At 46.9% G+C, this 22,593-nt stretch overlaps 2 protein-coding genes across 2 annotated transcripts in view; both read left to right on the top strand.

Annotated features, from left to right (window-relative positions):
- LOC118078760 (uncharacterized) overlaps nt 1–22,593 on the top strand; it is a 47,723-nt gene that overhangs the window by 7,273 nt on the left and 17,857 nt on the right. Inside the window, exons 7-11 of the mRNA XM_088669006.1 lie at nt 4,411–4,485; nt 5,908–5,989; nt 6,274–6,356; nt 7,412–7,538; nt 13,031–14,134. Of these exons, the coding sequence (XP_088525132.1) occupies nt 4,411–4,485; nt 5,908–5,989; nt 6,274–6,356; nt 7,412–7,538; nt 13,031–14,134 (1,471 nt within the window). The remainder of the gene's footprint in view (nt 1–4,410; nt 4,486–5,907; nt 5,990–6,273; nt 6,357–7,411; nt 7,539–13,030; nt 14,135–22,593) is intronic.
- Nucleotides 4,400–22,593, top strand: part of LOC132592023 (uncharacterized) — an 88,213-nt gene continuing 70,019 nt past the window's right edge. Inside the window, exon 1 of the mRNA XM_060273944.2 lies at nt 4,400–4,485. The gene's annotated coding sequence lies outside the window, so the exon portion shown is untranslated. The remainder of the gene's footprint in view (nt 4,486–22,593) is intronic.

Raw genomic sequence — 22,593 nt, 5'->3', positions numbered from 1 at the left:
TGCATCCGCACCCCTCTCAAATTCGGACGTTTGAGAAGGAACATCATAAACCATATGCCGGCACCCTCCATGTCTCCCCTCAGCCCTCGGGGCAAGGTTTCCGCCAAAATAGCAAGAGGAGGAGGAGGAGGGTGGGAGGGGGAGGAGGAATGTTCCCGCTCGTCTAACGCTGCCCAGCCGTCCGCACTGGCAACAGCATCAGCCACAGCGCCTCTTCCCACTGGCATCTTTGGCCATGGACAGATTGGTAAAACTGGGAACTGTCCCTGGGAACCGGGGACGTCTGATAACCCTACATTATACAGCTTTAGGAGCCAGGCAAATTGGCACCTTTTAAACCAGGCCTTTGGCTGATTGACATCTAATGCCCTTTTAAAATGTGGTGTTTTGTGCTTTTATGTTGTAACCATTCTGAGACATGTAGGTGTAGGGAATAGGGACCAACTAGGGGTCTTTGCCCCTCATAAAATATTTGAGGAGGCCACACACACCCCTTTTTGTGTGTGTTTTTTCCAAACGCAACCTTTTATTCTTCTGAACTTGCCATACAATTTCTCATTAAATTTGCCCTCTTAAAAATAAAAACGCACAAAGGTCAGGAGGGGAGAAAAATAGAAGAGAATAGGAATGTGGGCAGGTCCCATCCTTGCAGGCCAAACACAGAGTCTGTTCAGCCCCCTCCGCTTCTTGTAGATGGAGTCATTCTGGGCGCTGCCCTCCCAGGCCAGGTGGGAAAGGCCTGCCAGGCAGGGAGCAGGTCCTGCAGGACTCCCAGCAAGAAAACCTGGGAGGTGAGTCTTGGGCAAAGAAGGGACAAGGGAGTTCTCTGTCTCCAAGGTGTGGGGCTTTTACCTTCTCTTTGATCGGGCCTCAGGTAGGCCCAACTCTGGCCGAGCTATTACATTCTGCAGAGGAAATAAAAATCTGGGTCAGATGACACTACGAAAGCCACCTTGGATGGCTGCACCCACCTTGGACCCAATCCCTTGTCCCAGAGGACAACCCTGAGCCCTGCAGCCTCCTGGGCAGAGGTGGAAGGGCAGCAGCAGGAAAGGGGACAGGAAAAGCCTCTGGCCTCATCCTGGCACCCAGGAACACACACCGCATAATCTGCCTTAAAAGTCACTCGGGGATGTGCTATTGGGAGGATGGAAGCAACCAAAGGAATGAATACAGGAAGGCAAGATACTTACTGTGAGCTGGGAGAAATGCTGTTGGCGCTAGTTTCCGCTCTTCCCCATTGTCACAGAGGGCGTATCCTCGGAGGTCCTGCAGGAGGAAAGAGCCTCAGAGTTAGGGGCCAGTCTTGAGAAGTGCTAGGAGCTGTCTGATAAGGAGACAGGATTCCTCAGTGCAGGTGTGATGCCTTGTCCTGCATTTTCCTTTATTTAAATAAAACTTTCTGAAGTTGTATTTGTGTGTGTGTCCATTTGTAGACTCAGTAGGTGGTGCTGGGAAGTATTTTGACAGTTGCGGGTGGTACAAAGTCAAGTTTACAGTTTTTATACCCAGTGAGACAAAGTTTAGAAACAAATACAAAAGTATAAAATGAATAAAAACAAGAAGGAAATTGATACAAAGATTGATCTCCAGTGACCAACATGTAGAAGGAATGTTCAGTTTGAAGGGCACTGTTTAAAGGCAATAGGTTTACCAAGCTACAGTTAGAACTGGATATGGAACAACTGATTGGTTCAAAATTGGGAAAGGAGTACGACAAGGTTGTATATTGTCTCCCTGCTTATTTAACTTATATGCAGAATTCATCATGCGAAAGGCTGGACTAGATGAATCCCAAGCCGGAATTAAGATTGCCGGACGAAATATCAACAACCTCAGATATGCAGATGACACAACCTTGATGGCAGAAAGTGAGGAGGAATTAAAGAACCTTTTAATGAGGGTGAAAGAGGAGAGCGCAAAATATGGTCTGAAGCTCAACATCAAAAAAACCAAGATCATGGCCACTGGTCCCATCACCTCCTGGCAAATAGAAGGGGAAGAAATGGAGGCAGTGAGAGATTTTACTTTCTTGGGCTCCTTGATCACTGCAGATGGTGACAGCAGTCACAAAATTAAAAGACGCCTGCTTCTTGGGAGAAAAGCAATGACAAACCTAGACAGCATCTTAAAAAGCAGAGACATCACCTTGCCTACAAAGGTCCGTATAGTTAAAGCTATGGTTTTCCCAGTAGTGATGTATGGAAGTGAGAGCTGGACCATAAAGTAGGCTGATCGCCGAAGAATTGATGCTTTTGAATTATGGTGCTGGAGGAGACTCTTGAGAGTCCCATGGACTGCAAGAAGATCAAACCTATCCATTCTTAAGGAAATCAGCCCTGAGTGCTCACTGGAAGGACAGATCGTGAAGCTGAGGCTCCAATACTTTGGCCACCTCATGAGAAGAGAAGAATCCTTGGAAAAGACCCTAGTGTTGGGAAAGATGGAGGGCACAAGGAGAAGGGGACGACAGAGGACGAGATGGTTGGACAGTGTTCTCGAAGCTACGAACATGAGTTTGACCAAACTGCGGGAGGCAGTGCAAGACAGGAGTGCCTGGCGTGCTATGGTCCATGGGGTCACGAAGAGTCGGACACGACTAAACGACTAAACAACAACATACCAAGCAGGTTCATAAATTTATCTCGGAATCCCCTCTCTGGTCATGGATTCTCTTATAACACTAGCTAACTATCTAAAATACCAATCCAAGCCTAACTCAGACCCCAACCCCAGCCCAGCGCTAAGCCTACACCTAACCCTAAGTATATGTACAAAACAAATCTATAAATATATATATACAAAATAGGCACAAATGTGCACAAAATAAGAATGTAAATTTTAAAAATTAAAAAAGAAATATTAAAATTAAAATTAAAAGCAAATCAAATAAAAACAAACAAATAATTAACCACGAAAGCTCACCCGACTCAAGAATCTCAGCAGGTTGAAATCAATAAAATAAACCAAAAGAAAAGCAAAAGCTGTGAGGGGGAAGGAGAAAAAAAGGACAAGTTTAAATAATAAAAGTAATAAATGAAATCAGAATCATAATAAGAAATTGAGAAGATAAGAATCCACAGAACGCCTCACCTAATCCTTCGTCAACCACCACCAACTGCAGAGTGGGGGGCAAAGAGCCCAGCCAGCGGGGAGCAGGTCTGAGGGGTCCAATCCCTTCCCCAAAGCCCCTCCCTGCCCCACTTTCCCATGGGGGTCCCCCACACCACCCATCACTCACCAGGATGGCTTTGGCCGTCTCCTGCTTGGAGCACTTCAGGGTTCGGAGCCCCTGAGCTGAGCTGCCTGGCAGTTCTGAATCACCTCCAGAAGGAACAGCTGATCTTCCTCCAGCAGCTGAAAGGCAAAAGTCAGGCTGTCAGTTCCTTGCGAAGGGAGGGCTTCTCAACATCTGAGAGTGCAGAGTGGGGGGCAAGGAGGGCAGGTCTGAGTCCCTGCTCTGGTTCTCTCCAATACTCACCCCTGGGGAGGGATGTGCAACCGCAGCACATCTGCAAAGAGAAGGACATGGGGACAGGTGAGTCCGTCCCTGAGCACCGGGCAAGGCTATTCCAAGAGTTTTCTCCTGGATTCCAAGTCCTACTACAGGGGAGGGATACCCCAGGCTTTTGGGGCTAATCCTGGCCTCCTTCAACCAGAATGTGGCTCCCCAGGCTAATGATTATTAGAAGCTTCCCTAAACATAATAACAGCAACCATCCATTTTCAGTCCATTGAATTAGCAATTAAGCATTTCTGGAAATGGAAATGGCATACTTTTGTATAAGAAAGTATTACTCATTTATGATGAGAATAGGATTTATTTATTTTGAACTTTGCTTGGTTCCTCCTTGGTAGCCAGTGCAATGGTTTCAGCAGTGCTAGAACTCAGGACCCGCTGCCTTGAGGGGCATCTGAGAGCAGTTTGGCAGGGAAAAGGTCTCCCTTGGGAGGGGGTGGACTCTCCTTCCGTGGAGGTTTCTAAGCAGAGATCGGACGGCCATCTGCCATGGATGCTTGAGCTGAGATCCCTGCATTGCTGGGGGTTGGACTAGATGACCCCAGGGATCCCCTCCTCTCTCTCCACTCCTGAATTCGAGGAGGAGATTCCTTGCCTCCTGCAAAGCCCTTTTCCCTGCAAGCTGCTCCTTGGGTTTCGGGACAACAGAGGGAGAAGCTTAGAGTCCAACCAAGAGCTTCGCCACCAAAAGGATATCTGGGCATTGGCGTAGCCAGGGGGGCAGCTGCACCCCTAAATAAAATAATAATTATAAAAAGCCGAGGTTCTGCCAACCGAGAGGGGCCTGAGCTGGACGCGCTCGGCTTTGCAAGGGTTAAAGGGAACCAAGCTGCCTTCCTAGAGAGGACAGGAAGCAATCAGGTCCTCCAGAGCCAAGGCCCCTCCTTCCCTCCCCAGTCCTTTCCTGCTTTGGTGTCTCTCCTGCAAGGGCTGCATCGCTGTCCCCTCCCTCCTGGGATGATCTGGTGAGTCTCCTCTCCCCCCCCCCGAGGGTGCAGTGGGGAGACGGTGGGGGTCCCAGGGCTGCAGCAGGGGAGGGTGCCGGGGGGGGCTGATTTGCTCATGCGGGGGGGGGGACAACCCCAAGTCAGGGAGGAGAGGGTCCTGCCAGGGAGGGGCGAGGTCTGCAACGCTCTCCTTCCTGGAGATCAGAGGATCCCAAACTCCCACGAAATCTCCCTTCTTCAAACAAAGGAGTCACTGGGACTTTAACTCTGTGTGACATCATTCAGCGTCATTGCACAACAGAGGAAACATGTGCAAATGGTTTTCCAAAGCTGGGCGAGGAGGTGGACTAGCCCCTCCCCCCAAAAGAAACCCACGTGGAGGAAGGAAGGAAAGGTGGGAGAGAAAGGCGAGGAATAAAGAGAGGGATCCCAGCCCATAGTCTGGCTGCTGCATTGCAAACCAGATTCCCAGTCGTCTCCAAGGGCAGCTCCACACAGAGGCCACTGCAGCAATCCCCTCGCACCCAGAGCATGGCATCCCAGGACCACTTCCTCTCTGTCCCAAAGGGATTGTTGCTGGCAAACCAGCCGGAAATGGGCACTGCTACTCACCGAGCCTCCAGAGACCTTGGCATCAATGGCTGTGTGTCTGTTAAGCTATTTAACAGAATATTAATATTAATAATATTAACAGAATATTAATAATAAATTCCCCGCTTACATTCAATGTATTTGGCCCCACCCACTTGGCCCTCAGGGGGTTGGTCCAAGTGCAAGAAAGGAGACAGAAGCAGGGGAGTGGGGGTGGGGAGCAACTCCTGAGGACCCCCGGGTGAGGATCCCCACTAGAGCCAAACATCCATTTTTCAAAAGATACGAATGATTGCCTTGTCAGTCAGTTCTGACTTCATGCATTGACTGGAAGACAGCAGAAACCAGGTTGATTAATCTCACAGAAATCCCTTCAGTTGCCTCCACATTTTGCCTTGCTAGAAGGCTACAGACTTATTTCTTCTCCTCTTCCTCCTCCTCTTTCTTTTCAAAAAGATAGCTCATGGTCTCGGATGTGGTACAGTCCAGCCCTGGTTCCCAGCAAAACTCACCCATGCTTGCTCAGGGAACCAATCCCCACCCCGGTCCTACAAATTCTGTAACAGAACAATGTATTTCCATTGTAGGATTTGCTAGAGCTTCTCATTACAACAGACAGAACTTGGCAGAAGACCAAAAGGTTCCTTCTGATCTCTCAGAGGCTTCCTGGGAGCACAGATGGATGAGCGAGACTCAGCTGGCCCTCAAACAGGAAGAAGACATGCCATCCAATCTGGGAGCAGTGGGGGATTCTGGGAAAACCCAGTGCAGAAGATCCTGGGTGAAGAGAACATTCTCATTCTAATATTTCTCACCATTCTCTCTTTTGAATCCTTGTTTCTTTTTCAGGGAAAGGATCATTTTGCAGAAATGGACTTGGATTCCTCTAAGGCAGAGGGGCCTCCGTTGGACACGAGAGAGAGGCCACTGGGTAAGGAGGAAGGTGGTTTTTCTCCATTTGGCCTCATTCTGTTCTTTTCCCAACTCATCTGATGGTTCTTTTCATCTTGTTTTGGAGGGAGACAATTGGGAACAAGGGTCCAGGGGAGGGGAAATGAATTTCTGCACAACAAACATATGAAATGGGCACAAATGTCTAAATGTTCTCAGCAGGTAAGGCTTTCTCAAAGGCCCACCTGTAGTTAGAGATGCCCTGTTTCACCTATGAGAGAAGCAGGCACTCCTGGCGTCCTGATTACCTTTTTTTCCTTGCAGGTAAAAAAATGATGCTGAAAAGACCTCCTGATCCGTCTATTCATAGGAGCAGAAGGGAAGCAGCGCCTGTGGAACCAGATCAGGTCAGGGGAAACTGCCTTGTGGGGACAGAGGCCGAGGGATGGAACAATGTCATGGGCTGGTTGGGCACAGAGGAATCGTGGGAGGATGCAGCTGGGGAACCAGGAAGAGAAGATGGCTCAGAGCCCAAGAAGTGGAGGTAGAAGAAGGATGGGTGGTCAGAGGGAAGAGGGAGAAGCCTGGGAAGAGGAGGTGTCAGAAGCTGAAGGGCTAACAGAGCTTAGTGAGCTGGGAGACTCTATGGCAGAATGCAGTCCAGAATCAGAGGCAGAAGAGGAAGGAGGTGAGTGGGAGGAGGGAGGTCGAGAGGCAGAGGTGAGCCAGGATAAGGAGGAGTCACCAGTGGCTCCCTCTCCTTTTGCCAGAAGCCACCCTCCCTGCTTGTCTCCAAGAGCCAGGAGACCCCCTGCATTGCAGGAATCTCTGCTAGATCATCCAAGACAGATGGCCTGCCCCCCATTCCTCCCTTTCTCCATACCCCCATGAACCCTTGCATTTGACTCTAGGGCATTGGGAAGGAACCCCCAGAACAGCTCATGAGGAGGGGAGAAAGTAGATCCATCCATCAGGCAAACTGGAATGCTTGTGTAATAATAGTAATAATTAATAATAATTTATTTATATCCCACCATCTAGGCGGCTTCCAACAGAAGTATTAAAAAACAATAATCTATTGAGCATTAAAAGCTTCCCTAAAGAGGACTGCCTTCAGATGTCCTCTAAAAGCCTGGTAGTTGTTTTTCTCTTTGACATCTGGTGGGAGGGCGTTCTACAGGGCAGGTGCAACTACTGAAAAGGCCCTCTGCTTGGTTCCCTGTAACTTGTGTAGGCAGAATCACTTGAAAAACAGAAGGTGGAGTACCCCGTATTTGCACAAAGGCGAACACCCATAATTAAATGCAGAATAAAATAAGCATCCAGAATTAAAATGTGCAGCAAAGCAATTGAAACACCTATTGAAACACCGCTGCAATTTGCAGGAAGGAAACAACAGAGCATTGTGTAGCAGATCATATTGATGCTGTCTCAGAGGAGGACATTTCCCTTTTGCTTTTAGGGTCCAGTGTGCTTTGAAGATGTTTCTGTTTGTTTCACGGACGAGGAGTGGGCGTTGCTGGATCCTGACCAGAGAGCTCTGTATGAGGAGGTCATGGAGGAGATTCGTGGGATCGTGGCCTCTCTTGGTATTCAATATATCGTCATATGTGCCTGGAAATTCAAAAAATATCTCTACAGTCATACCTCATGTTACGTCCGCTTCATGTTCCTTTTTTTCAGGTTGTGTGGCAACCCGGAAGTACCGGAAAGGTTTGCTTCCGGGTCTCACCGCTCACGCATGCGCAGAAGCGTCTCCTGCACATGTGCAGCTATGACACTTAATGTTGCGGGCTTTTCATATTGCGAACGGGACTCAAACCTCATATATTTTCACAGAGCTCAACAGTGGCCCCTATAACACCTGGGAACCTAACACCTCCACAATAAACAGTGAATTACATTTTTTTTCTTTGAACAATCTTCCTCAAATTATTCCCTTTTCTACCACAATTGGGCTGGTCTGAACTGCCCACGCCATCTTAAATGTCAGCTTCAGAATTGTTAGGAAAGATAAGTGGCTTCAGGTTTTCTGTTTTTGTTTTTGCTTCTGTCAGTCTTGGGTTCACCAAGGAGACGACTGACATTGGAGATGGAGGGGATGCCATGACTGGGCCAAACAAAATCCATCCCAGAGAAGAGCTAGGCTTATTGCATCTCAGGTACCTTGGTTTACAAACTTAATCTTTTCTGGTACAGGACTGTTCTTAAATCGTGTTACAACTGTAGTAATAATAATAATATTTATTTATACCCTCCCCATCTGGCTGGGTAACCCCAGCCACTCTGGGCGGCTTCCAACACATATATAAACATGAAACATAAATAATAATAATAATCTGATCCCATATAAAAAGAACATTAACTTTAAAATGAACAACTTATACTAGTGGCCATAATTGTGGAAACCTTTTGTGAAAAGTTTATTTCTGAGGTTTAATGGCTCATAGCACCACTTTTGTGTGGAGTAATACCATAAGATTATGTATCAATGGAAAGATAATTTAATGAAGATAAAGCAATGCAATAACTTTTATGAAGGAGTATTTATTAGAACAGCAGCCATAAAGAAAAAACGTGAAACCTTTAGTTGTTGTTCAGTCGTTTAGTCATGTCCGACTCTTCGTGACCCCATGGACCATAGCACGCCAGGCACTCCTGTCTTGCACTGCCTCCCGCAGTTTGGTCAAACTCATGTTCGTAGCTTCGAGAACACTGTCCAACCATCTCGTCCTCTGTCGTCCCCTCCTCCTAGTGCCCTCAATCTTTCCCAACATCAGGATCTTTTCCAGGGAGTCTTCTCATGAGGTGGCCAAAGTATTGGAGCCTCAGCTTCACGATCTGTCCTTCCAGTGAGCACTCAGGGCTGATTTCCTTCAGAATAGATAGGTTTGGTCTTCTTGCAGTCCATGGGACTCTCAAGAGTCCTCCAGCACCATAATTCAAAAGCATCAATTCTTCGGCGATCAGCCTTCTTTTTGGTCCAGCTCTCACTTCCATACATCACTACTGGGAAAACCATAGCGTTAGTTAAAACCATAGCTTTAACTATACGGACCTTTGTTGGCAAGGTGATGTCTCTGCTTTTTAAGATACTGTCTAGGTTTGTCATTGCTTTTCTCCCAAGAAGCAGATGTCTTTTAATTTCATGACTGCTGTCATCATCTGCAGTGATCAAGGAGCCCAAGAAAATAAAATCTCTCACTGCCTCCATTTATTCCCCTTCTATTTGCCAGGAGGTGATGGGACCAGTGGCCATGATCTTGGTTTTTTTGATGTTGAGCTTCAGACCATATTTTGTGTTCTCCTCTTTCACCCTCATTAAAAGGTTCTTTAATTCCTGCTCACTTTCTGGTATCAAGGTTGTGTCATCAGCATATGTGAGGTTGTTGATATTTCTTCCAGCAATCTTAATTCCAGCTTGGGATTCATCCAGTCCAGCCTTTCACATGATGAATTCTGCATATAAGTTAAATAAGCAGGGAGACAATACACAGCCTTGTCTTACTCCTTTCCCAATTTTGAACCAATCAGTTATTCCGTATCCGGTTCTAACTGTAGCTTCTTGTCCCAAATAGAGATTTCTCAGGAGACAGATGAGGTGATCAGGCACTCCCATTTCTTTAAGAGCTTGCCATAGTTTGCTGTGGTCGACACAGTCAAATGCTTTTGCATAGTCAATTAAGCAGAAGTAGATGTTTTTCTGGAACTCTCTAGCTTTCTCCATGATCCAGCGCATGTTTGCAATTTGGTCTCTGGTTCCTCTGCCCCTTCAAAATCCAGCTTGCACTTCTGGAAGTTCTCGGTCCACATACTGCTGAAGCCTGCCTTGTAGAATTTTAAGCATAACCTTGCTAGCATGTGAAATGAGCACAATTGTGTGGCGGTAGTTGGAGCATTCTTTGGCACTGCCCTTCTTTGGGATTGGGATGTAGACTGATCTTCTCCAATCCTCTGGCCACTGCTGAGTGTAGCACCTTAACAGCATCATCTTTTAAATTTTTAAATAGTTCAGCTGGAATATCATCACTTCCACTGGCCTTGTTATTAGCAGTGCTTTCTAAGGCCCATTTGACTTCACTCTCCAAGATGTCTGCTCAAGGTCAGCAACCACACTACCTGGGGTGTACAAGACCTCCATATCTTTCTGGTATAATTCCTCTGTGTATTCTTGCCACCTCTTCTTGATGTCTTCTGCTTCTGTTAGGTCCTTTCCACTTTTGTCCTTTATTATTGTAATCTTTGTACGAAATGTTCCTTTCATATCTCCAATTTTCTTGAACAGATCTGTGGTTTTTCCCATTCTGTTGTTTTCCTCTATTTCTTTGCATTGCTCGTTTAAGAAGGCCCTCTTGTCTCTCCTTGCTATTTTTTGGAAGTCTGCATTCAATTTCCTGTATCTTTCACTGTCTCCCTCACATTTTGCTTGTCTTCTCTCTCCCGCTATTTGTAAGGCCTTATTGGACAGCCACTTTACTTTCTTGCATTTCCTTTTCATTGGGATGGTTTTCGTTGCTGCCTCCTGTATAATGTTACGAGCCTCCATCCATAGTTCTTCAGGCACTCTGTCCACCAAATCTAAATCCTTAAACCTGTTCCTCACTTCCACTGTGTATTCATAAGGGATTTGATTTAGATTGTATCTTACTGGCCCAGTTGTTTTTCCTACTTTCTTCAGTTTAAGCTGGAATTTTGCTATAAGAAGCTGATGATCTGAGCCACAGTTAGCTCCAGGTCTTGTTTTTGCTGACTGTATAGAGCTTCTCCATCTTTGGTTGCAGAGAATATGATCAATCTGATTTTGATGCTGTCCATCTGGTGATGTCTATGTGTAGAGACATTTCTTCTGTTGTTGGAAAAGAGTGTTTGTGATGACCAGCTTGTTCTCTTGACAGAACTCTATTAGCCTTTGCCCTGCTTCATTTTGAACTCCAAGGCCAAACTTGCCAGTTGTTCCTTTTATCTCTTGATTCCCTATTTTAGCATTCCAAACCCCTAAAATGAGAAGAACATCCTTTTTTGGTGTCATTTCTAGAAGGTGTTGTAAGTCTTCATAGAACTGGTCAATTTCACTTTCACTGGTAGTTGGTGCATAAACTTGGATTACTGTGATGTTAAAAGGTCTGCCTTGGATTCGTATCAAGATCATTCTGTCATTTTTGAGATTGCATCCCAGTACAGCTTTTGCCACTCTCTTGTTGACTATGAGGGCCACTCCATTTCTTTTACGGGATTCTTGCCCACAGTAGTACATATGATAGTCACCCGAACTGAATTCGCCCATTCCTGTCCATTTTAGTTCACTGATGCCCAGGATGTCGATATTTATTCTTCCCATCTCATTTTTGACCACATCCAGCTTACGAAGGTTCATGGTTCTTACATTCCAGGTTCCTATGCAATATTTTTCTTTACAGCATTGGACTTTCCTTTCGCTTCCAGGCATATCCGCAACTGAGCGACCTTTCGGCTTTGGCCCAGCCGCTTCATCAGCTCTGAATCTACTTGTACTTGTCCTCCGCTCTTCCTCAGTAGCATGTTGGACGCCTTCCGACCTGAGGGGCTCATCTTCTAGCGTCATAACTTTTATATGCCTGTTGTCTTTGTCCATGGAGTTTTCTTGGCAGGGATACAGGGATTACAATGCCTTCCCGTGAAGTGAACCAAGTTTTTAGTTCTGCAGCTGTAATAATGTGAAAACAAGACTCAATTATTGCCTCTGTTAATTGGGCTTTATTTCTGGGTTGCTTCTGACTAACAAGTTTCTTTAGTCGGCTCCATAGATTTTCGACTGGGTTAAAGTTTGGGCTATTCCCAGGGCATTCCAGCAGTGGAATATGATTATCTTGAAAACACATTTTGCACACAGCAGCAACATGACAAGGAGCTGAACCCTGTTGAAATAGAAAATAGAAAATAAACAAACAAACAAACAAATAAATCTTTATAAGTGCTTCATTATGTGGGAAAAGATCACCTGCGGAATGCTTCAGTTTGGGCTCAAGTATTTCATTCATGTATTTTGGGGCATTTACATTCCCATTATTGATGCAAATTCTGCCCACACCTTTTGCTGCCATACAACCCCAGATCATCACACTATCTGGGTGTTTCACGGTTGGTGTAATGCAAGTAGGATGTAAATCTTCTCTGATTCTTCTCCTCGCGTATTTCATGTCATCGGTACCAAGCAAGGAGATTTGGGTCTCATCACGCCAAATAACACTGTTCTATTGTTCCTCTGTCCAGTTAAATGGGTTTAATCTTTTCAACCTTTGCTTGAGAGATAACAATGGCTTTTTCCTTAGAATTCTAACATTTAGACCAGTCCTTTCACTCAACTTCACATTACATTTCCCCATGTCACCTTGTATACACCCAGATGATTTTCTTCTGTCACGTAGGGACAGTCTCTCCATTCTTCGATAGTCACTTGCCTTGTGCATCTTATCCTGCCTTTACCAGCCTTATACCTCTTCTAAAATATAGAAAGGCCAGCTTTGGTTAAGTTTTCCCCAATCTCTCTTCTAATTTCTTCATAACTGTAGCCTTGTTCACTTAATAGTACTATTTTACATTGCTTTCTGGGTGGCCAGTCAACTCTTTGTGCCATTTCTATAATTTTATTGTGTTTTACAACCTCACTAAAAGAAAGAAGACAAAAAAACCAACCAACTTAATAGCAATCACACAACACACTGACAAAAGTCAACCTAAGCAAGTTGTGCTTCCTTTTTCTGGTCTTTTGGCTATAACGTTTGATAGAATATGGGTAACTAAACAAACTTTGTTGGATTGCATTCTTGATTAAATTATCTTTCCATTGATATATAGTTTTATGATATTACTCCAAAAGAAGTGTTATAAGCCATCAAACCTGTGAAATACACTTTTTTCCAAAAGTCATCCACAATTTTGACCACTACTATATATCAAACAAAGCAACACTCAACAACTCATCAGAATCTAATAAAAAATATGTTGGTTAATGATAAACAACACAGATAATGAACACACACCCAACTCCCTTCAGTTCTCCATTTATTCCTGAGGTTCTAATCCCTTTTTGTCACCATTGCAGATTGTAATGAATTGGAAATCGAGAACAAAGGTGACCATGACAAAATCCACAGAGAGGAAAAGCCACGTAAAAATTTTGAGTGTGGAGAAAACTGCAGTCAGAGCTCCCATTCCACTTCCCATCAACAAAATCTCATAAGAAAGAAACTCTATCAGTGCATGGAATGTGGAAAGAGCTTCAGTCAGAGCTCCCATCGCACTTCCCATCAAAGAATTCATACAGGGGAGAAACCCTATCAGTGTGTGGAATGTGGAAAGAGCTTCAGTCAGAGCTCCCAACTTACTTCCCATCAAAGAATTCATACAGGGGAGAAACCCTATCAGTGTGTGGCATGTGGAAAGAGCTTCAGTCAAAGCTCCTCTCTCACTTCCCATCAAAAAATTCATACAGGGGAGAAACCCTATCAATGTGTGGAATGTGGAAAAAGCTTCAGTCATAGCTCCGATCTCACTAAGCATCAAAGAATTCATACAGGGGAGAAACCCTATCAGTGTGCGGAATGTGGAAAGAGCTTCAGTCACAGCTACAGTCTCACTTCCCATCAAAGAATTCATACAGGGGAAAAACCCTATCGGTGTGCGGAATGTGGAAAGAGCTTCAGTCACAGCTACAGTCTCACTTCCCATCAAAGAATTCATACAGGGGAGAAACCCTATCAGTGTGTGGAATGTGGAAAGAGCTTCACTGAGAGGTCCAAACTCACTTCCCATCAAAGAATTCATACAGGGGAAAAACCCTATCAGTGTGTGGAATGTGGAAAGAGCTTCAGTCGCAGCTACAGTCTCACTTACCATCAAATAATTCATACAGGAGAGAAGCCCTATCAGTGTGTGGAATGTGGAAAGAGCTTCACTGAGAGGTCCAAACTCACTTCCCATCAAAGAATTCATACAGGGGAGAAACCATATCAGTGTGTGGAATGTGGAAAAAGCTTTAGTCAGAGCTCCCATCTCACCCCCCATCAAAGAATTCATACAGGGGAGAAACCATATCAGTGCGTGGAATGTGGAAAGAGCTTCAGTCGGAGCTCCCATCTCACTTCCCATCAAATAATTCATACAGGGGAGAAACCATATCAGTGTGTGGAATGTGGAAAGAGCTTCAGTCAGAGCTCCTCTCTCACTTCCCATCAAAGAATTCATACAGAGGAGAAACTCTATTAGTGCATGGAATGTGGAAAGAGCTTCACTGATAGATCCTCTCTCACTTCCCATCAAATAATCCATACAGGGGAGAAACCATATTAGTGTGTGGAATGTGGAAAGAGCTTCAGTATATACAAGCAAGGTGGCAGGAGGGTGGTGTCTCCTTTGGTCGAGCAATAAAAGCGCCCAGCCTTTATGACTGCCATCAGCGTTTCTTTCCTTGCATCTGCACCCCTCTCAAATCCGGATGTTTGGGAAGGAACATCATAAACCATATGCCGGCGCCCTCCACGTCTCCTCTCAGCCCTCGGGGCAAGGTTTCCGCCAAAACAGCAATAAAGAGGAGGAGGAGGAGGGTGGGAGTGGGAGGGAGAGTGTTCCCGCTCGTCTAACGCAGCCCAGCCGTCCGCACTGGCAACAGCATCAGCCACAGTGCCTCTTGCCGCTGGCATCTTTGGCCATGGACAGATTGGTAAAACCGGAAACTGTCCCTGGGAACCGGGGATGTCTGATAACCCTACATTATACAGCTTTGAGAGCCAGGCAAATTGGCACCTTTTTAACCAGGCCTTTGGCTGATTGACATCTAATGCCCTTTTAAAATGTGGTGTTTTGTGCTTTTATGTTGTGCTTTTAGGTTGTAACCATCCGAAGACATGTAGGTGTAGGGAGCAGGCAACAACTAGGGGTCTTTGCCCCCCACCCAATAAAATATTTGAGGAGGCAAAAAAAACCCCACTTTTTGTGTTTTTTTAAACACAACCTTTTACTCTTCCCAACTTGCCATACAATTTCTCTTTCAATTTGCCCTCTTTAAAAACACACACACACACACACACACACGTCATGAGGAAAACAAAATACAAGAAAATATAAACGTGGGCAGGTCCCATCTTTGCAGGCCAAACATAAAAGTTGCCTTAAAGCAGGGTTTCCCTAACTTGGGTCCCCAGCAGCTCCTGGACTACAGTTCCCATCATCCCTCCCTATTGGTCCTGAGCACCCCAGAGCCAGCTGCTTCGGCACAGATTTTGAAGTCGGCCAGCACCAGCAGTCGGGGAGTCCTGAACTCTGCCTGTGAGACCAGCTCTGTCAGCTCAGGCAGGGAGACCATGGAGGGCAAAGGAAGCGGGAAGCAAAGAAGGGACAAGGGAGTTCCCTGTCTCCAAGGTGTGGGGCTTACCTTCTCTTCATACGGGCCTCACGTAGGCCCAACTCTGGCTGAGCTATTACATTCTGCAGAGGAAATAAAAATCTGGGTCAGATGACATTACGAAAGCCACCTTGGACCCAATCCCTTGTCCCAGAGGACAACCCTGAGCCCTGCAGCCTACTGGGTAGAGGTGGAAGGGCAGCAGCAGGAAAGGGGGCAGGAAGAGCCTCTGGCCTCATCCTGGCACCCAGGAACACACACAGGATCACCTGCATTCAAATTCACTCAGGGATGTGCTATTGGGAGGATGGAAGCAACCAAAGAAATGAATGCAGGAAGGCAAGATACTTACTCTGAGCTGGGAGAGATGCTGTTGGCGCTAGTTTCCGCTCTTCCCCATTGTCACAGAGGGCGTATCCTCGGAGGTCCTGCGGGAGGAAAGAGCCTCAGAGTCAGGGGCCAGTCTTGGGAAGTGCTAGGGGCTGTCTGATAAGGAGACATGAATAATCAGTGTGGGTGTGATGCCTTGTCCTGCATTTTACTTTATTTAAATAAAACTTTCTGAAGTTGTATTTGTGTGTGTGTCCATTTGTAGACTCAGTAGGTGGTGCTGGGAAGTATTTTGACAGTTGTGGGCAGTACAAAGTCAATTTGACAGTTTTGATACAAACTGATACAAAGTTTAGAAACAAATACAAAAGTATAAAAAGAAAAAAACAGAAAGGAAATTGATACAAAGATTGAACTTCAGTGACCAACATGTGGAAGGAACGTTCAGTTTGAAGGGCAATGTTTAAAGGCAATAGGCATACCAAGCAGGGTTCATAAATTTATCTCGGGGTACCCTCTCTGGTCATGGATTCTCTTTTAACACTAGCTAACTATCTAAAAAGACCATCCAAGCCTAACTCAGACCCCAACCCCAACCACAGCCCTAAGCCTACACCTAACCCTAAGTACTCTATGTACAAAATAAACATATAAATTTATATATATACAAAATATCCACAAATGTGCACAAAATAAAAAGGTATAATAAAAGTATTACACTAAAGAACAAAAAACAACAAAGATATTAAAATAAAAAATAAAAACAAATAACCGTGGAAAAACTCACCCATGTCAAGAATCTCAGCGGACTGAAATCAAGAAAATCAACCAAAACAAAAGCAACAGCTGTGAGGGGGAAGGAGAGCTCTGAGCTGCTTTGTGCAAAATAAATAAAATAAAGTGTTAAAATAAAATATAAATAAATAAATGAAAGTAATAAATGAAATAAGAATCAAAAATAGAAATTGAGAATATAAGAATCCACTGAAGGCCTCTCCTAATCCTTCATCAACCACCACCAACTGCAGAGTGGGGGACAAAGAGCCCAGCCAGCGGGGAGCAGGTCTGAGGGGTCCCATCCCTTCCCCAAAGCCCCTCCCTGCCCCACTTCCCCATGGGGGTCCCCCACACCACCCATCACTCCCCAGGATGGCTTTGGCCGTCTCCTGCTTGGAGCACTTCAGGGTTCGGAGCCCCTGAGCTGAGCTGCCTGGCGGTTCTGAATCACCTTCAGCAGGTACAGCTGATCTTCCTCCAGCAGCTGAAAGGCAAAAGTCAGGCTGTCATTTCCTTGTGAAAGGAGGGCTTCTCCACATCTGAGAGTGTAGAGTGGGGGGCAAGGAGGGCAGGTCTGAGTCCCTGCTCTGGTTCTCTCCAATACTCACCCCTGGGGAGGGATGTGCAACCTCAGCACATCTGCAAAGAGAAGGACATGGGGACAGGTGAGTCTGTCCCTGAGCACCTGGCAAGGCTATTCCAAGAGTTTTCTCCTGGATTCCAAGTCCTACTACAAGGAAGTGACACCCCAGGCCTTGGGGGCTAATCCTGGCCTCCTTCAATCAGAATGTGGCTCCCCGGGCTCATGAGATGGTCATATCTGGGTCTACTCCACCCTTTTTAAATTTAAAATATCAAAACAGATCCCAACTCTCAGAGCATGTAAATCACGAGTGGAAAGACTGCTGCACCACTCACAAAATTAGGACTATATTTCCTTCTTCCACCTTTAACGACGACGTCTAGGTAATGAAACCGAATCGACCCAAGTCTGCCTTCCTCCACCATCCTCAACTTCGCTGTTCAAGCCAAGAGACAACACTTCCCCGTCCCCCTGGCCTTTCAGTGCGGCGTGGGGACTGACTGAGTGGGCGGCAAGAAGCTTTCAGCTTTGGGCACATGGAGGGTTCTGAGATGGCTGTTAAGGCCATATTCACAACCCTGGCGGGTTGGATTTGGCCCATGGGACATAGTTTGAGGACACCTGGTCTGCACTGACTGGCAGCAGCTCCCCAGAGTTTCAGGCAGGGATTTCGTCCAGTCCTTGCAGGAGATGTCAGGGGTTGACCCTGGGACATTCTGCATTACAAGCAGATGCTCTAGGGCTCCCCATATTTCACTAGCCTTTCAATGTTATGCTATTAACAGCTGTGGAGATTCCACCTGACTCTTTCGAAAGGAAAACACTCATCTGATCAATATAATAATAAATAATAATAATAATAATTTATTGATACTGAGATTTATTTATTTTGAACTCCTTGGTAGCCAGTGCAATGGTTTCAGCAGCGCTAGAACTCAGGACCCGCTGCCTTGAGGGGCATCTGAGAGCAGTTTGACAGGGGAAAGGTCTCCCTTGGGAGGTGGTGGATTCTCCTTCCTTGGAGGTTTCTAAGCAGAGATCGGGCGGCCATCTGCCATGGATGCTTGAGCTGAGATTCCTGCATTGCTGGGGGTTGGACTAGATGACCCCGGGATCCCCTCCTCTCTCTCCCACTCCTGAATTCCAGGAGGAGGTTCCTTGCCTCCTGCAAAGCCCTTTTCCCTGCAAGCTGTTCCTCTGGTTTCCGGCCAACAGAGGGAGATGCTCAGCGTCCAACCAAGAGCCTCACCCCCAAAAGGATATCTGGGCATTGGCGTAGCCAGGGGGGCAACTGCACCCCCAAATCCCTAAAAAATAATAAAACGGCGAGATCGGCTTTGCAAGGGTTAAAGGGAACCAAAGAGTCGGACACGCCTAAACGACTAAACAACAACAAAGGGAACCGAGCTGCCTTCCTAGAGAGGACAGGAAGCAGGTCAGGTCCTCCAGAGCCAAGGCCCCTCCCCCCCAGTCCTTGCCTGCTTTGGTGTCTCTCCTGCAAGGGCTGCATCGCTGTCCCCTCCCTCCTGGGATCTGGTGAGTATCCTCTCTCTCTAACCCCCCCCCCGAGAGTGCAGTGGGGAGACGGTGGGGGTCCCAGGGCTGCAGCAGGGGAGGGTGCCGGGGGGGGGTTGATTTGCTCATGCGGGGGGGGGGGGGACAACCCCAAGTCAGGGAGGAGAGGGTCCTGCCAGGGAGGGGCGAGGTCTGCAACGCTCTCCTTCCTAGAGATCAGAGGATCCCAAACTCCCACGAAATCTCCCTTCTTCAAACAAAGGAGTCCCTAGGACTTTAACTCTGTGTGACATCGCTCAGCGTCATTGCACAACAGAGGAAACATGTGCAAATGGTTTTCCAAAGCTGGACGAGGAGGTGGGCTAGCCCTCCCCCCCCCCAAAAAAAACCCACGCGGAGGAAGGAAGGAAAGGTGGGAGAGAAAGGCCAGGAATAAAGAGACGGATCCCAGCCCATAGTCTGGCTGCTGCATTGCAAACCAGTTTCCCAGTTGTCTCCAAGGGCAGCTCCACACGGAGGCCACTGCAGCAATCCCCTCGCACCCAGAGCATGGCATCCCAGGACCCAAAGGGATTGTTGCTGGAAAACCAGGCGAAAATGGGCGCTGCTACTCACCGAGCCTCCAGGGACCTTGGCATCAATGGCTGTGTGTTTGTTCAGTTTTCTAACAGAATAATAATAACAACAATAATAATGATAATAAATTGCCTGTCTAAATTGCCCCTCCCACTTGGCCCTCAGGGGGTTGGCCAGATACATACCTGGCCCTCAGAGCAAAGAAAAAGGGACCCCACCCCAGGAGTCTGTCTTGAGAGCGGCAGAGAGTCCAAGTGCAAGAAAAGGAGACAGAAGAAGGGGAGTGGGGGTGGGGGTGGGGAGCAACTCCTGAGGACCCCCGGGTGAGGACCCCCACTAGAGCCAAGCATTCATTTTTTACAAGATACAAATGATTCCCTTGTTAGTCGCATTTAGTGGAAGGCAGCAGAAACCAGGTTGATTAATCTCACATAAATCTCTTCAGTTGCCTCCACATTTTGCATTGCTAGAAGGCTAGAGACTTATTTCTTCTCCTCTTCCTCCTTCTCTTTCTTTTCAAAAAGAGAGCTCATGGTCTGGGATCTGGTGCAGTCCAGCTCTGGTTCCCAGCAAGACCCATCCATGTTTGCTCAGGGAACAACCCCCCCCCCCCCCGGTCCTACAAATTCTGTAACAGAACAATGTATTTCAATTGTAGGATTTGCTAGAGCTTCTCATTACAACAGACAGAACTCGGCAGAAGACCAAAGGGTTCCTTCCGATCTCTTAGAGGCTTCCTGAGAGCACAGATGGATGAGCAAGACTCAGCTGGCCCTGGAACAGGAAGAGGCCATGTCATCCAAACTGGGAGCAGTGGGGGATTCTGGGAAAACCCAGTGCCAAAGATCCTGGGTGAGGAGGACACCCTCCGCTCAGAGGTGCAGAGTCAGAAGTTGAGGCAGTTCTGCTGCCAGGAGGCCAAAGGACCCCGAGAGGTTTGCAGCCGACTCTACCACTTTTGCCACCAGTGGCTGAAGCCGGAAAGGCACACGAAAGCTGAGATGCTGGATCTGGTGATCTTGGAGCAGTTCCTGGCTGTCCTTCCCCCAGAGATGGAGAGCTGGGTGAGGGAATGCAGAGCGGAGACCAGTTCCCAGGCGGTGGCCCTGGCTGAAGGTTTCCTCCTGAGTCAGGCAGAGGAGAGAAAGCAGGTGAGAGAGACTTTCCTCTGGATACTCCCAAGGGGCTCCAAACAGGACAGAGAATATCCCATAATGGTCTACTGATGGCCCATCCTTTTTCTGGGAAAACATCCATGGAATGAGATCTCACACCCTTCAAGTCTTTGTCATTGTCTTTCTATTTTTTCCTCACCATTCTCTCTTTTGAATCCTTGTTTCTTCTTCAGGGAAAGGATCATTTTGCAGAAATGGACCTGGATTCCTGTGAGGCAGAGAGGCCTCCGTTGGACACCAGAGAGAGGCCACTGGGTAAGGAGGAAGGTGGTTTTTCTCCATTTGGTCTCATTCTGTTGGTTTTCCAACTCATCTGAGGGTTCTTTTCATCTTGTTTTGGGGGGAGACAGTTGGGAACAAGGGTCCAGAGGAGGGGAGATGTATTTCTGCACAACAAACATATGAAATGGGCACATACTTCCAAATGCTCTCAGCAGGTAAGGCTTTCTCAAAGGCCCATCTGTAATTAGAGATGCCCTGTTTCACCTGTGAGAGAAGCAGGCACTCCAGGAGTCCTGTTTACCTTTTTTCTCTTGCAGGTGACAGAATGATGCCAGCAAGAGCTCCTGATCCATCTTTTCATGAGGGCAGAAGGGAAGCAGCGGCTGTGGAACCAGATCAGGTCAGGGGAAGCTGCCTTGTGGGGACAGAGGCCGAGGGATGGAGCAATGTCATGGACTGGTTGGGCGCAGAGGAATGGTGGGAGGATGTAGCTGGGGAACCAGGAAGGGGAGATGGCTCAGAGCCCAAGAAGTGGAGGTAGAAGGATGGGTAGTCAGAGGGGGAAGAGGGAGAAGCCTGGGAAGAGGAGGTGTCAGAAGCTGAAGGGCTAACAGGGCTTAGTGAGCTGGGAGACTCTTTGGCAGAATGGAGTCCAGAATCAGAGGCAGAAGAGGAAGGAGATGAGTGGGAGGAGGGAGGTTGAGAGGCAGAGGTGAGTCAGGATAAGGAGGAGCCACCGGTGGCTCCCTCTCTTTTTGCCAGAAGCCACCCTCCTTGCTTGTCTCTAAGAGCCAGGAGACCCCCTGTATTGCAGGAATCTCTGCTAGATCATTCAAAACAGATGGCCATCCAAAATAGGCTTACCGTATTTTATTTGTAGATTGAGCACTGAATGCTAAAATTGGTTTCTAAGCAGTGGACAAATGAGGACAAATAGTGGCCTGGATTCACCTAATTAGCACTAGCTGCTGCTAAATGGGGCCTGCCCCCCATTCCTCCCTCTCGCCATACCCCTATGAACCCCTTGAATTTGACTCTAAGGCATTGGGAGGGAACCTCCAGAGCAGCTCACGAGGAGGGGAGAAAGTGGAGCCATCCATCAGACAAACTGGAATGCTTGTGTAACAACAACAACAACAACAACAACAACAACAACAACAACAACAACAACCCTATATAATAAAGTCCAAGTGTCTCTGCGTCTAGTCCCTGTGCCCCACGGACACAGGGATTGGACGCAGAGACTGGATGCACACACACGCTCTCTCTCCCCACCCCCTACGCACACTCTCTCCCCACGCACAACTCTGAGGAGGCTGTACGCATCTCTCCTAAAACCGACAACGCTGCGCGGGAAATGCTTTTTGCCCCTGGGTCCCTTCCCGCTCTTTTCTGGTGCCGAATCAAGGCGGCGACCCCCACCCCCGCTTCCCTTTCTTTCCTTCCTTCCTTCCTTCCTTCCTTCTCCCTTTCTGTCTTCTCTCCCTCTTTCTTATTCTTTCTTTATTCCCTTCCTTCTTTCCTACTCTTCTTTCTCTCCCCTCTTTCCTTCCTCTCTCCCTCCTGCTCCCTCTTTTCCTCCTTCCTTCCTTAGCTCACTGTTTTTTGTTTGTTTTTTAAATTTTAATAATTATTTTTATTAAGGATTTTCTTGGGTTACAAAGGTAGTGCAGTGTCTCATGCATCATTTTTACACATCAGTTTTATTTGTTGAGACATTATGAGGAAGGGGGGAAAGAGGTGGGTGGGATGGGGAGTTGGATGTGGTGAATTGTCAATGTTTCTGTTTTTCTTGATATGTGTAGGGGTTCGGCGTCAGCGTAGTTTGTGCAGGTTCTCTGTTGTTTGTTCATGCTTCTCTGTTGGTGAGAGAGGTCAGGATTCGTCTTAGGATGCGATTGCTCATTTGTGGTTGGCTGTGATGATCTTTAGTTCCTTGTGTGAGTGGGGAGGGAGGATGTTTTGATTAGGTTAGCCATATTGATTGATTTGTATGCCGACGGTAAGTTTTTGTCGTTGTCTTGTTGGGCTGTATATGTGATGAAGGGGAACCATACTGGGGTGAAGGTGTCTTCTTCTGTTTGTCC

Source organism: Zootoca vivipara, chromosome 4 (assembly GCF_965207765.1).
Source record: "Zootoca vivipara chromosome 4, rZooViv2.hap1.1, whole genome shotgun sequence".
NCBI classification, from domain to species: Eukaryota; Metazoa; Chordata; class Lepidosauria; order Squamata; family Lacertidae; genus Zootoca; species Zootoca vivipara.
Note: the sequence above shows the minus strand (reverse complement) of the source record. Positions and strands in the feature narration are given on the sequence as shown.